The 15,468-nt window shown below is 44.3% G+C and overlaps 1 protein-coding gene across 13 annotated transcripts in view; it reads right to left on the bottom strand.

The window, feature by feature from the left end:
- The window catches only part of DLGAP1 (DLG associated protein 1), a 938,748-nt gene that overhangs the window by 68,965 nt on the left and 854,315 nt on the right, over nucleotides 1–15,468 (bottom strand). For 9 of the 13 annotated variants that reach the window (XM_055129437.1, XM_004605986.2, XM_004605987.2 and 6 more), the window contains one exon: nucleotides 11,614–11,987. In XM_055129437.1, coding sequence (XP_054985412.1) covers nucleotides 11,614–11,987 — 374 coding nt within the window. The remainder of the gene's footprint in view (nucleotides 1–11,613; nucleotides 11,988–15,468) is intronic. The other 4 variants (XM_055129438.1, XM_055129439.1, XM_004605991.2 and 1 more) reach the window with 1 other exon arrangement.

Here is a 15,468-nt window from a genome sequence, read left to right as displayed (position 1 = left end):
CCCATAGAATGCCCCAAGCACCACCCAGGTTGATCTCTGAGCACACAGCCAGGAGTAACTCCTGAGCATCTTTGGTCATGGCCCCCAAACAAACAAACAAAAAGGATTAGAACAGAATCCATAAAATACACTAAAGAAAGGCCAACTCTCCAGAATACAGACCTCAGAGATGTCTTCAATGATTTGACTCACTGACAAAGAAAACAAATACAAAACAAAAATAAATGAATCTCATCAAATTTAAAAAGGTTTATATGGAAAAAGAACAGGCTAAAATAAAAGATACCCTACTCGATGGGGGAAATAGTCACACACTGAACAATAGTTAAAGGACAAATATTCAAGATAAATAAAGCACTAACAAACCTCAACAACAGCAAGTTAATAACCCCATCAAAAACTGTGGAAGCGAGAGATGAAAAGACTTAAGCAAGAAAGAGGGCATAGAGAGTAGGCATATAAGAAAATATCCATCACTCATTATCAGGGAAACATAAATCAAGATGACAAACTGATATTATATCACATGCTACTGGTGCTGGTGGGGTTGTGGTGAGAAAAAAACTGTATCCACTTTTTGTGAGAATGTCAAGTATTTCAGATTCTAGGGAAGACAGGATGGAGGCGCCTCAAAAAAAGTGAGAACAGAGCTTCCACACAACCTACCTCTGGATATCTACCCTCAAAATACAAAAACACTAACTGGAAAAGATATATGCACACCTGTACTCATGGCTGCACTTAGTACAATAGCGAGGATATTGAAATGATGCAGATGTCTGACTGATGAATGAATAAACAAGCTGTGGTGTACACACAAAACAGATTCCTAGGCAGGAACAATAAAGAGAGAATCTTGCAGTTTGCTGCAACTTGGATGGAAGTTGAGGGCATCATGGTAAGCAAAATAAGTGAGAGGAAGAAGGACAAATACCAAATGATCTCACTTATCTTTAGTATACAGAGAAATAAAACAAGGGAATAGACATTATCAAATGATGACAAACTTGGCCTTGGATTACAAAACTGAGATTACCAAGCAGGTGGAAAAGGTGTTGACTGGAAGCAACATAAGGATACTGGTGGAGGGTCTGTGGGGGTGAGATGCAGCAGTAATTCTAAATCAGAACCATAAACATTAACACTATTGTAACCATGTTGACTAATGTAGTCATTTTAATACAGATATATTTAGATCATAGCACAGCGGGTAGGATGTTTGCCTTGCAAGCGGCCGACCCGGGTTCAATTCCTCCGTCCCTCTCGGAAAGCCTAGCAAGCTACCGAGAGTATCCCATCTCTCATGGCACGGCAGAGCCTGGCAAGCTACCCGTGGCGTATTCAATATGCCAGAAACAGTAACAAGTCTCATAATGGAGATGTTACTGGCGCCTGGCTCGAGCAAATCGATGAACAATGGATAATAGTGCTATCCAAAAGTTGCCAAAATAGTTTTATTTACATCTATACTTTAAAGTATCTGTTTTGTTTTGTTTTGGGATCACACCTGGCTGTGCTCAGGGCTTAGTGCTCAGAGGACTGAAGCAAGGTAAGCTGCATGCAATGGAAGTGCTTTAAACCTTATACTTCAGGGACTGGAGCAATAGCACAGCAGGTAGGGCATTTGCCTTGCACACGGCCAGCCCAGGTTTGATTCCCAGCATTCCTTATGGTCCCCTGAGCACCGCCATGGGTAATTCCTGAGTGCAGAGCCAGGAGTAACCCCTGTGCATTGCCAGGTGTGACCCAAAAAGCAACAAAACAAAACAAAACCTTATACTTCAGCCCGATAAGTATATTTGACTACAATTCTTTTCCTGTGTTCTTTCAATTTTGGGAATCAGACTTACATTTATTTTTTTACTTACTTTTTTTTATAAAATAAAAATGCATCTTGACTTTTTATCTTGTATCATTAAGTATATAATATTAAATACTTAGATATTATTTGCTTGAATGCTGAGGAACACTTACCTGCAAAATTATTTAAGTTCATATCGTGTTGTAGTCTATATAAAAATGTGTGTGTATGTGTGTGTGTGTGTACACATACATATTTTGCAAATTACTCTCTGGCTATTTCCTCTCCACATTTTATGACTTGTATTTGTATTAACATTTTATATGCATGTTTATTTCATCTGAACTTTACAATTTACTAATAGGAAACTATTACAAATATCTCAAAGTAATTTTTTTTTAATTTTTTATTGTGGAAAGTTACAAAGTTACAAAGTTTTCAGGTTTAAATCTTAGTTATCAAAGTAATTTTTAAAAGGTTTTTCTCAATTCTAATATAGCTGATTAATATGTTCTCTTTTTCCCAATCAGACTTGTGTATTTATTTGGTCTTTTCAAAGAAACACTTTTGGTTTAATTTATTGATTTCATTTTAGTTACTATCACTGCTTCTCTGTGCATTTTTTCCTGATAAATTTGTCTCTATTTTCATTATTAGAAATTTCTACCTTCTATTACTTATTGTCAAGGGGGAGGCTGAGGACCAGATGTGGGACTACTACAATTTAAATTTGTATTGCAGAGAGAAAATGGGCTCTGCTCCAAAGATCTGGAAGAGAGCACTTACAATTAAGGGACAGGGACAGGGAGCCGAATGATAAATTACTAAGAGAAAACATAGAGGCAAAGGAGGGCGGGGAGGGGGGGCAGATTCTCACCCAACTAACCTAACAGGATTCTTGCGGAAGACAGGTTAGAATGACCAGTTATCACCTGGGGGAAGATAGAAGACAAGGAAGCCATCAGATATTGGGTTCTCAGACATGGGGGTCAGATTCTGGCTAAACTGACATAGCAGGATTCCTGCCAAAATTGTGCAGTATAAAACACAGTTGCAAAATTCCTAGTTGGGAAGAGACCCATCATCAATACTATCTCCACAGTTTTCCTTACTGGTTTAAGTCAATTGACCACTAATCAAAGTTAATGTGATTGGGGCTGGAGAGATAGCACAGCGGGTAGGGCGTTTGCCTTGCACGCGGCCGACCCAGGTTCGAATCCCAGCATCCCATATGGTCCCCTGAGCACGGCCAGGGGTAATTCCTGAGTGCAAAGCCAGGAGTAACCCCTGTGCATCGCCAGGTGTGACCCAAAAAGAAAAAAAAAAAAAAGCACAAAGTTAATGTGATTTGGGGCGTGGGGGGAGCCCAGAACCCAGCTGTGTCCAGGGGCCACACCTAGTGGTGCTTGGGGAACCATATGCTGTGGTGTGAAGATTTAAACCATTACATGGAACAACCATGTGAAAGACAAGTGCCTTAACCTCTGTACTACATCTCTGGCCTTTTTATGTGACCTTTTAGTGTGACCATTGATTTCTCATTCAAATCATGGCAACTGCTTACTTAGTTTCAACTGCTCTAAAAAAGCTCATTCAACTTCCCAGAGACAAATTTTGCCATTTGCTGTTGGACTTACCTCTTTACACAGGCTATAAAATAAACTTGGTCACTTGGACAGGTATGAAAGGAATAAAGGAATTTCAGGACTGCAATCTGAAATACACATTTTTATTCTCTACAATAAAAACATAAGAAAGTGGGACTGGAGAGATGGTACATCAGGTAAGACTCCTGCTTTACACACTGCCAACCTGAGTTTAATCACTGGCACTGCCTATGGTCCCCTGAGCCCTGCCAGGAGTGATCACTGAGTGCAGAGTCAGGAGGAAACCCTGAGCACTACTCAATGTGACCCAAACCAGAATAACCAAAAGAAAATAATCCAATACCTGGAGAGGGAGAGATTAGGCTCTAAAGCTAGTGTGTTAAACTTAACAGCAGTTGAAGTTATTTTTGAGAAACTAAAAGACAGTGCAACCAAAAACTACCAGTGGTCACATTTGGGGGACAAAAGTAGAAATAAATAGAAATTGTATGTTTTATTCTGATTGCTTTTATACCCTATAAGTATTTTCCAATAATACTAAGAATGCTGTGTGCGTAAATTACTTATTTTCAATCTTAAAGAAAAAACAATACCTATTTTAATGCTACCCTTAACATCTTAGCAGATATACGACCAAGCTCAAAGAAAACAAATACTCCCTGCCTAACACCAGCTCAGCATAAGAAACCGGAGGCAAGGGAGAGGGAAGAACAGATAAAATGCTGGCATGACTTTGGAGTTATATTCACTTGTATCACTTGTCATCCCTTTATTCATCGATTTGCTCAAGCGGGCACCAGTAACATCTCCATTCGTCCCTGTCGCGTGCTAGTGTAGCCCAATGGTGTCCGCTCTCTCCAGGAACATGAAGAGCCTCAAACCACTTATTCAGGGTCTTGGTGAAGAAGTCTGACCATCATGTAGGTGGGCAGCCACGCGGTCTTTTGATGTCCCATGGAATCCAGTTGGTAATAGCTCTAGTCCAGCGGTCGTCTCTGATGATTGAATGCTAGTCCGGACCCTCGGATGGAGCCTCACATATGAGTGAAGTCCCACAGAACCAGGACCAATGGGACCCGAAAACTAAGATACTCTGCCTGCTAACACCAATCTCCGGCGACCCAGGGGTCACACCCACAAGACCCACCCTGCTGGTGCCAGATAAATTCATCAGCGGACCTCCATGACCCAACTGCTGCCATGCTCTAGGCTGCCTTCTGGACTGCACAGCCACAAAGCGGCAGCACAACAGACCATAAACACTTCGTACCCATTTTCCATCATTACTGCACCACATTTGATGGGGTTCAAATATGGTGTGAACCATCAGAACACTTATAATGATGCTTAGAGGCCACTGCAAAGGCCTCCATCCCTCTCAAAAAGCCTGGCAAGCTACCGAGAGTATCCCGCCCGCACGGCAAAGCCTGGCAAGCTACCTGTGGCGTATTCGATATGCCAAAACAGTAACAACAATGGAGTTCTATTACATAAAGTATATTATATATTTATTATGTAAATATTCTAGAATTAAAATTAACACTATGAGATATTCCACTAGAAGAGCATAGGTGTCGGGGCTATATGTATTCATCCTCTGTACTCAGACATTTTTTAATAGCACGTTTACTTATTGACCAGGTAAGAAAGTGTCTTGTTCTGGCCACTTCTTGTCTGGCAGCTCTAGGACAAGCCTTGTCCTAGAATTCATCTGTTCTCAGGCATAGTGGTGGTCAGAAGTCTCCAAACTACATTTCCCAGGCTTCCTTGCTGGCTGGCTTCCAGTTATTTTTGAACAAAGAATGGTGGGAGGAGGGAAGGAACTTCCTGTTTCCACCTTCTGCTGGCATCACTCCAGAATGTGAGGGCCACTCTGGCTCCAACCTCTTGCTCCCTTGTGGGCACGGCAGCCTGGACACCAGCTACTCTCAGACGATTCAGCACCATCAGATCACACCTACCTGTCTATCTACATGATTGGCTATAGTGGAGCCTTTCCTCTGGGTTCTGAATTCTAAATTCTGCTGATGACACCCTTTTCAAGTCCTCCTCCTTGCCCAAGGAGAGGAAAATGCTTACTGCATCCTTTTGCTGCTCTCAGCTCCCCCATGCCTGTAGAACCAGTTTTGTGTATTTAACTGCCTCATTCTAAGACAAGAATGTCCTAATGCTTCTGTTTTCCTGAATTAGGATCTAATTGATTCCATATGGCTACATTCACATAAATTAAAAATGCTTAGGAAAAGACAAAGTAGGGGTAGTATAGAGCTAACCACTGAAATTTTCTTCAAAGGAACGTGCTCTGGGGCTGGAATAATAGAACAGCAGGTAGGGCACTTCCTTCCATGTGACTGACCTGGGTTAGATCCCAGGCACCCCATATGGTCCTCCAATGGACCCACCAGAAGGGATCTCTGGGCACAAAGGAGTAAGCCCTAAGCACCACCAGGTGAGGCTACCCCTCCCCACTCCCCCACCACTGCGTGCATAGGGCACACCCCCACATACATGGGTGTACCCTACACACACACACACACACACATAGGAAAAAAAGGTGTGGCTACCCCTCCCCACTCCCCCACCACTGTGTGTGTAGGGTACACCCCCACATACATGGGTGTACCTACACACACACACACACACACACACACACACACACATAGGAAAAAAAGGTAAGAAAAAGTAAAGTTATATGAGAACGAGGGAACTGGGAACTGTATTTTGCAGTCTTACTTGTCCAAATCCAAAATAAATCTTGGTCCAAAATATTGCCAGTGTTGTCATCTTCTAAGTTTTAGCCATTGTATGTAAATTTGTCACTATCACTTTCACCAATTCACTTAGAACCAAATATTGAAAAGCTCTACTTCTGTTATGTAGTAGCTATGATAATCTTAGTTTATAAGGAAAACTTTCAAGTTTTCCTTTTGTAAACAAGTACACTCCTGATGGTACACAGTTCTGGGGACCACATATCAGGATCAAACTCAGGACTGCATACATGCCAGGCATTAAACTGTGTCTGTGGACATTTTTCTGCCTTTTGTCCTGTTTTATCTTTGGGCCACACTCAGCAGTGCTCAGAGATTTTTTTTCCTTGCTCTGTGCTCAGGGGTCACTCCTGGTGGAATTCAGCGGACCATATGGGGTGTCAGGGATGGAGCACTCCATCCTGTACTTGGATTTTTTTTTTGTTGGCTTTTTGGGTCACACCCAGCGATGCACAGGGGTTACTCTTGGCTTTGCACTCAGGAATTACTCCTGGCGGTGCTCAGGGGACCATATGGGATGCTGGGAATCGAACCCGGGTCGGCCGTGTGCAAGGCAAACGCCCTACCCACTGTGCTATTGCTCCAGCCCCTCCATCCTGTACTTGTACTCCATCTTGATCCCTGTACTAGCTCTCTGGACCTCTTTAATATTTTTTGGTTAAAATTGTAGGGGCTGACGGGAGGGGAAAGGTTTCTGTCCCTCGGCCTTTTCCCCCCTGCAACAGCATGGTGACCACTACCGTTCAGAATCAGTTGGACAGAAAGGTAGGAGTTTGCAGTGATGGGACGGGATGCATGGGAAATCATGTGATGAGGGAGGCAGAACCGGCCCTGCCTCCTGCTCAAATGAGACCCCGAGCGGTCGCCCACGAACAGCTCCTCCGCTCCTGAACAGCTATGATCCCAGTGCCACAGAAACCAATCCCGGAATGCAGCGGCTGCTGGCAGAAATACCTCTGGACTTAATACCAGAATTCCAAATTTGGGCGGCTGCTTTTGCATGCGACATCATATGCTCTTTGTTACCAACAATAGAAAGCATACAATCTAATGATGTCATTCTGACAGGTCTGAGTATTGGGGGTAAAACACCAAATAATGATACTAAGTTTCCTGTTGAAAATTGAATGTAATCAAAGTAAGGAAAAAGTAAAGTGCTAATCATCTGTCACACAGGCAGAGGGGGAGTGGGAGGGGGGGTATGCTGGGGTTATTGGTGGTGGAACATGTGCACTGGTGAAGGGATGGGTGTTTGAGCATAGTATGACTGAGACTCGATCCTAAAAGCCCTGTAACTGTTCTCAAGGTGACTCAATTAAAAATTAAAAAATACAAAACAAAACAAAAAATTTGTAGGGGCGGAGAGATAACTCAAGCAACTGAGCACCTGCCTAGCATGTGTTAATTCCTGAGTTAGATCCCCATCACTGCTTGTCTTTGACCCCAGGATACATGGGTGTAGCCCCAGTGACCACCCAGAACCACACTGTAGGAGCTGTACTGCCAGGACAAATATCTGCAGGAGTCGTCTCAGGCCTCTTGGTATTGCACTTATTTTAGGAAGGAAGGAAGGAAGGAAGGAAGGAAGGAAGGAAGGAAGGAAGGGAGGGAGGGAGGGAGGGAGGGAGGGAGGGAGGGAGGGAGGGAGGGAGGGAGGGAGGAAGGAAGGAAGGAAGGAAGGAAGGAAGGAAGGAAGGAAGGAAGGAAGGAAGGAAGGGAGGGAGGGAGGGAGGGAGGGAGGGAGGAAGGGAGGAAGGAAGGAAGGAAGGAAGGAAGGAAGGAAGGAAGGAAGGAAGGAAGGAAGGAAGGGAGGGAGGGAGGGAGGGAGGGAGGGAGGGAGGGAGAGAGGAAGGAAGGAAGGAAGGAAGGAAGGGAGGGAGGAAGGGAGGAAGGAAGGAAGGAAGGAAGGAAGGAAGGAAGGAAGTGAGGGAGGAAGGAGGGAAGGAAGGGAGGAAGGAGGGAAGGGAGGAAGGAGGGAAGGAAGGAAGGGAAGAAGGAAGGGAGGAAGGAATGAAGGGATGGAGGAAGGAGGGAAGGAAGGGAGGGAAGAAGGAAGGGAGGAAGGAATGAAGGGATGGAGGAAGGAGGGAAGGAAGGGAGGAAAGAGGGAAGGAAGGAAGGAAGGAAGAAAGGAAGGAAGGAAAGAAGGGAGGGAGGAAGGAAGGAAGGAAGGAAGGAAGGAAGGGAGGGAGGGAGGGAGGGAGAAAGGAAGGAAGGGAGGAAGGAGGGAAGGAAGGGAGGAAGGAGGGAAGGAAGGGAGGAAGGAGGGAAGGAAGGGAGGGAGGAAGGGAGGGAGGAAGGGAGGGAGGAAGGGAGGGAGGAAGGGAGGGAGGAAGAGAGGAAGGAAGAAAGGAAGGAAGGAAGGAAGGAAGGAAGGAAGGAAGGGAGGGAGGAAGGGAGGGAGGGAGGGAGGGAGGGAGGGAGGGAGGGAAGAAGGAGGGAAGGAAGGAAGGAAGAAAGGGAGGGAGGGAGGAAGGAAGATGTTGGTTATTATATTCCTGAAAAAAATTGAAAAAGTATATGGTAGATGGGGTGGAGCGGACAGGGTAGGGGTTGAGGGAGGGAGGCTGGGACCATTGGTGGTGGAAAATGGGCACTGGTGGAGGGATGGGCACTCGATCATTGTATGACTGAAACGCAAGCACGAAAGTTTGCAAGTCTGTAACTGTACCTCACAGTGATTGACTAAAAAAAAAACTTTAAAAAAATAAAAAGGAAAAAAGTATATGGTAGGTAATAAAATTCCCATGTAGGGTCAGAGAGTACGGCAGGTAAGGTGCTTGCCTTGCATGCACTTGACCCAGGTTCAATTCCCAGCACTACATATACCCTGAGCCCTGTCAGGAGTGATCCCTGAGCACAGAGTTAGGAGTAAGCCAGAGTACTACTGGGTGTGGTCCCCAAACCAAAAATTACAAAATAACTTTCAGTGTATTTGATGAATCATGGTTTTCAATAATAATAATAATATTAATAACAACAGCAACAACTGTCACTGTCATCCCATTGCTCATCAATTTGCTCAAACGGGCACCAGTAACGTCTCCATTGTGAGACTTGTTGTTACTGTTTTTGGCATATTGAATACGCCAACTAAATTTAATATTTTTATTTTTAAATATTATTTTTTAAATCCCTGTCGTGCCAGGTACTATGCTTTGAGCTTTACATATTTTCTATCAGCCAATTGTGGGGGTGGGGGAACCTGGCTGTTTTCTGGGGTTTCCTGGTTTTGCACTCAGGAATTACTCCTGGTAATTAGAGGATCATATGGGATGCTGGGGTGGAACCCAGGTGAGTCACATGCAAGGCAAATGCCCTAGCTTTTGTACTGTCACTCTAGGCCCTCATCAGTCCATTTCTAAAACTGTGTTCTTTAAACCATATGGTTTGCCAGGAATTGAACCCAGGCCAACTGTGTACAAAGGAAATGCCTTTCCTCCTGTCCTAATGCTTGGGCCCTGAAAAGTTGTTTTTAAATAAGAGAAGGAAAGGATTTGTGGAGAATCCAGCACAACAAAACAAAACAGAGAAGAGGAGAGGCCCAGAGCTGTGATCAATGGTACTTGGCACCTTGTTATCTTCTAGCACTGCAGGGTGTGGCTCAAAAACCACACAACACACACACACACACACACACACAGAGTAGAAGAAAAAAAGCATTTCTGTGTATGGATGCCAATTGTGTGCCATAAGTAGTTGATAGCAGTATAGGAAAAGTATAAGAAAGTATTTTGTTTTGTTCTGGTGGTAAAATACATGTTATAAAAATTTCCATTTTAACCACCATTGAGTATACAGTTCCAGGGACATTAACTACAGGTACATTTTTGTGCCATCATCTGCCCCCATAAATCTTGTTTCATTTTTAATAATCCCAAATGGGAACTCCATACCCTTATAAGAAAGTGAATTTGGGGGGTATGTGGGTGGCCTGGGCCACACTCAGCTGTGATCAGGGACCATATGGGATACAGAGGACCGAACCTGGGCAGTCATGTACAAGGTCAGCACCTTACCCATTCTACTATGTCTCCAACCCAGAGGGTTGATGTTTATAACTAAATCCTTAAAATAATCCTGTGAAGGATCAGTGAGGAAACAGGATCAGAAAGATGAAGTGATGTGCTGGGGACCACACAGAGAATTGACCTCTGCTCTTCCTCCTCCTCTAAATCCTGCAGATGTGGGAAGGGAGCTGCTTCCTGTTGGGTGGAAGGTGGGCGGATGTTGGCTTGGGGCCCGTGACTCTTGCTGTGTATAGTCCTGAGCACCAGAGAGAGACACAGGTTCTTTGAGGACACTTGACAACTTGTGCTATGGCAACCTGCAGGTTACAAAAAAGCATTTGACTCATACATAACTAGTAGAGAAAGTATAATTGCCCTTCAACATGGGCTTTGCGTAATGACAGTTGAGCATGTATCACTGTTGTGAAAATGTACCCTGGGCCTGACTTGAAAATGTGCCTCAGTGTTGTTTCAGTGTGGACAGATTTACTGGCTCCCACGTCAGGAAGTTATTATCCAGAGGGCACCTGCTGAATGATATTGCATTACAGAGATGGTGGCAAGGAATAGCTCTTCTTCATCGAGAGAAGGAAATTTCTGGCAGGGTAACCAGGCTGCACAGATTAAAAAAAAATTTTTTTTAAGCAACAAGAATTGGTCTGATCTTATCATTGAGAAGCAGAAAATAGTGAAATGAACTGAGCGATCTGCTGTATTATCTACCATTTCTATGAAATGCATGGTTAAATAGCCAACAATTATGCTGAAATGGCTGCACATTCTTTCCCCATGATGCTGTGCTTGAGAATTATTACTTTCCACACTATCAATCACTCTGGTCTTGCTCCCCCACTCCCACATCTATGAGAAGTGATTCACAGTTTTGTTCTCACACAGTTACTCAACGGTGCTGAACCCCCGTAATACAGCCAGATCACCACCATGATTCCTGGACATTCGCTTCATGTTTGAGAATCAAACATCAAAATAAGGAGTTGACGGTAGTTTAGGTATGATTGTGTTTAAATTGATCTAATTATCTTATACTTTAAGCCAACACTCAGTTTAGGGAGAAAGAAAGCTGTGAATAAAGATCATATTTTAAAAAAAACCTCAACCCTTCAGAATGTCTTAAAAATCACATTTAGCAATCATAGGGAGTCAGTTAAGACTTTGAAGAGCTGGTCTCCAAAGGATACCCCGTCCTGAGATGGAAGTTTCAGAAATGGAAATTAATGTTGAATCCACATAAACTAGACATGATTAGTCATTGTAGAAATCTTCCCGGCAACAGTTTTCTAACACACAGCTAACCTAACATGGCAAGGTAATAAAATCGTCTGGTGTGTGTGTGTGGGGGGGGGATGTTGCATTTCTTATTTGGGGGTTCCTATTGCATATAGGTCAAAAGGGGAGGCTGTTACCTGTATCCCGATAGACAGGCATCGGTTCTTCTTAAAGTGATCCTTCTTCTTGTCCTCGGTAGTGACGGTGGCTATGGTGGTCGTAGTGGTGACAGTGGCAGGGTTGTTGCCCATGTGTTGACTGGCAGGGCCGTGGATCTGGGCGTTTGCAGCTTCGATGGCGGCGGTCAGAGCCTTCATACTGTCCAGGCTCTCCGTGGAGTTGCTCAGTCCGGACTGGCTGATAATATCTCCTCGCTGGCCTTGTCCGTCCATGTAGGCATCCTGGGCGGACTCTGTGCTGCTCTGGGCTGTGATAGAAATGAAAGGTTTCGTGGTAGTTCTGGGTGGGACTGGAGGTGGTGTCTTCTTATATGTTGTAATGCAAGATGACACTGGAAGACAGTGAGAACAAAGACACTGTGATTTCTGCATGGGTGTTCATTTCCGATACCATAACTGACATCCACTGGAAATCAGGGCACACAAGACACACAAAAACATTTAACATGAGAATCAGTCCCCTGGGAGAGTGACATCCCCGTGCCCGGAGGGTCAGCAGGCTTTCAGGGAAGATTAACCTCCCCTGCTACCCCCGCCCTGTTAAGGTTGAGGGGGGACAAAGACTGGAAAACACCCCATCCTGAGATGGAAGTTTCAGAAATGGAAATTAATGTTGAATCCACATAGACTAGACATGATTAGTCATTGTAGAAATCCTCCCGGCAACAGTGTTCTAGCCTGAGGTAATCAATCTACATGGATAAGATCAAGCAGTCTCAGCCCTCTCAGAAAAATATTAAATATAGTCCATGTTAAACAAAGTCACTCATTAGAGAAGATTGTGGTGGTTAATAATAAACACTGAGGAAAGAAAGAAAGAAGAAAAGATTGTGTGTACACTTAAATCCCGGGAACTGTGAGAGGTGTTTGGGAAGGAATCCAGCCCCTGAGTTTCCTGGGATCTGTGACTCGCTTTTCTCAACAGCCCCATCCCTCTCTCCTTTTCTAGACAGGTTCTCACTACATAAACATTTGTTATGTTTTGGTTGTTTCTGAGTGAATGTACTGAGTGGTAGCACACGAAACAAAGTCTCTTGTTACAAAGTAAAAACAAACAGGATCACCCAGTGCTGGTGTGGCTGTGGGGAAAAGGATCCCTCATCCGTTGCTGGTGGGAATGTGGATGAGTTCAATCTTTTTAGAATGCAATATGGATATTTCTCAAAAGAACAAGCTTTCATATGACCCAGTGATTCCACTTCTGAGAATTACCCCGAAAGGTCCCAAACTCCAATCAGAAAAGACATTTGTGCTCCTATGTTCACTGCAGCACTATTCATGAAAGCCAGAATCTGGAAACAAGCTTTCAAGTGTCCAGGAACAGATGGCTGGATCAAGAGATCAACTATACACATAATGGAATACTACTCTCCACTATAAAAGAAAATAAACTCATGCAATTTATCACGACACGGATGGATCTGGAGGGTATCATACTGAGTGAAGGCAGCAAAAATGGAGAGAGACAGAAACAGTGGACTCTCTCATGTATCAAATAAAGAAGCATAGTAGGGGAATAACAAAAGGCCCAAAGCAGCAGAATCTAAGAACTAGTCTATAGAACTGAGTTACCATGGCAGTGAATTGTGGCAAGAAGTGGAGTGTTGGGGTAAAGAAGATGACGGGGAGAGGCTGGAAATAGCACATCGGGCAGGGCGTTTGCGTTGCATGCGGCCAACCCTGGTTTGATTCCCAGCATCCCGTATGGTCCCCCGAGCACCGCCAGGAGTGATTCCTGAGTGCAGAGCCAGGAGTAGCCCTAAGCATAGCCAGGTGTGACCCAAAAATCAAAGAAAAAAAAAAAGGTGACAGGGAATTCTTAGACAATGATGGAGATGGTGGAGGGAAGCAGATACTCCGAAAGGGAGTACGGTGTGAATATTATAGTCATGAAACCCTATAACTGACAGTATTGTGAAACTGTAAATCATGTTGTCTTAAATAAATCAACATAGGGACTGGGGATGGGGCCCAGAGGGAGAACATACGCCTCTCATGAGTGAGTTCAATCCCTGGTGATGCCAACAACATGAACAGGCACACACACACACACACACCATTTAAAAATCTGTGTGTGTGTGCAAGAGAGAGAGAGAGACAGAGACAGAGAGACACAGAGAGAATGCGCATCTAACCTACTCTCTAAGATTTGTTCTTCAGGGCAAATGGAATATTCCCTCTTTTGCCTGAGGCCTCCGAGGACGCTGCCATTGAGCACTGACCCTTCCTGAGGTGAGGTCAAAACTCTCTCCAACCCTCTGCTTCCAATCCTGAGGGCCTTGAAGTCTTACAAACAAGGTTTTGGCTTTCCATTGGTGGGGCACGATGTAGGAAAATACAGATCAGAAAGAATTATGGAGTTTCCAAGTGGAAACTCCCTGCCAGTGGAGAACAATTCCTTGACCTGCTTTCCAAAGACTCTTGCTCAGTCTTTGTCAGGAACTTTAAAAATACAAATTATTCTATTGTTTTCCTCGCTTCCCCCCACACCCTCCTCCCACCCCATGTCTTTTCCAGTCACAGCTGGCATCATTATTGTGACACCAAATCAACTGGTTCTGGCCACACAAATCCAGCTTGTTCCCCAGGTTCTAGCTATACTCTGGCCATCCCCCTGAGTGAACAAATTGCTTCAATATTTAGGATGTTTCCTGAGGCCACTCAAAGGAAGCATCCCATAATGAACAGTAAACAGAAGGATCCCATGACACGGCCTTGTGATTCAGAGTCATTTCCTTCTTCACAAGCGAGAGAGGGACATAAATGTGTGGCTCCTTCCCAGGGATTGTGTGAGAGATGAAGGAAAAGAAAAGCACACAGATGTCATATTACAATATTCATGTGTGAGGAGGAGGGGTGTGAATATAAATAATACAAACTGGAGCCAGTGCTGTTACCCGGATGGACGACAGGCAGAGGCACACCCCTTCCTTCCCTGTCTGGTTATTGTATGAAACTGGCGTGTTTGCCTGTAGACACAGCACAGCAGCATGCGATCCTGAGAAGCAACAAGCGGTCCTTACGGCCATGCAGAGCCAGGAGTAGCACCAGAGCTGTGTCAGATCAGAGATTCTCCCACAACGCAAGAGTGCTCCATAATGAGCAACTCTCCAGCACATGCTGTTGATTTTTTACCTGATTTCTAGTTTCTTACACCGTAATTAATCCATAGCCACCTCCTGCTTATCAGGAGGGTTTGAGCTACAATGCTCAGTCTTAACCACCCTCCCCACCCGGTGCTACCCAAAAGGTGTACCACAGAGCCTGAGTTTGTGTGATTACATTTGGTGATCAGCGAGAAACAGATTTCTCAAAAATTATCACTAGGTGACACTTGATTGTAAAGCTGTATTTCATTTACTGTGTTTTATGGTAAAACTCCTTCTGTGCTGTGAGAAGTGTGGTATTTTTGTTGTTGTTTCTTTCAAGGCCATACCTGAGAGTACTTAGAGCTTACTCCTCGTGAAGCTCGGGGGAACATACGGGGTGCCAAGGATTGAACTCAGGTTGGCTATGTTCAGGTTAATTGACTTACCTCCTGTACTATCTCTCTGCCCTCAAGTATGATACCTTTTTGTCCAATGAAATTACTAAACTTGGGGACATTTTACTCCCCCCTCCACTTCCATCCCCCACAACTGTAATTTGGAGCCATCTGATGGCTGCTGTCAGCTCCTCTTCCAATTCAATAGGGGTAACTGGATGTTCAACTCAACCAGGACTTGTAGGACATGGGCTGGGAAGCCAGAATCCACTAGGACAGTAGGCATGATGACATGGCCTCCTAATGGCTGGGAATGCCAGAGAAAATGT

This window comes from Sorex araneus, chromosome 2 (genome assembly GCF_027595985.1).
Source record: "Sorex araneus isolate mSorAra2 chromosome 2, mSorAra2.pri, whole genome shotgun sequence".
NCBI classification, from domain to species: domain Eukaryota; kingdom Metazoa; phylum Chordata; class Mammalia; order Eulipotyphla; family Soricidae; genus Sorex; species Sorex araneus.
Note: the sequence above shows the minus strand (reverse complement) of the source record. Positions and strands in the feature narration are given on the sequence as shown.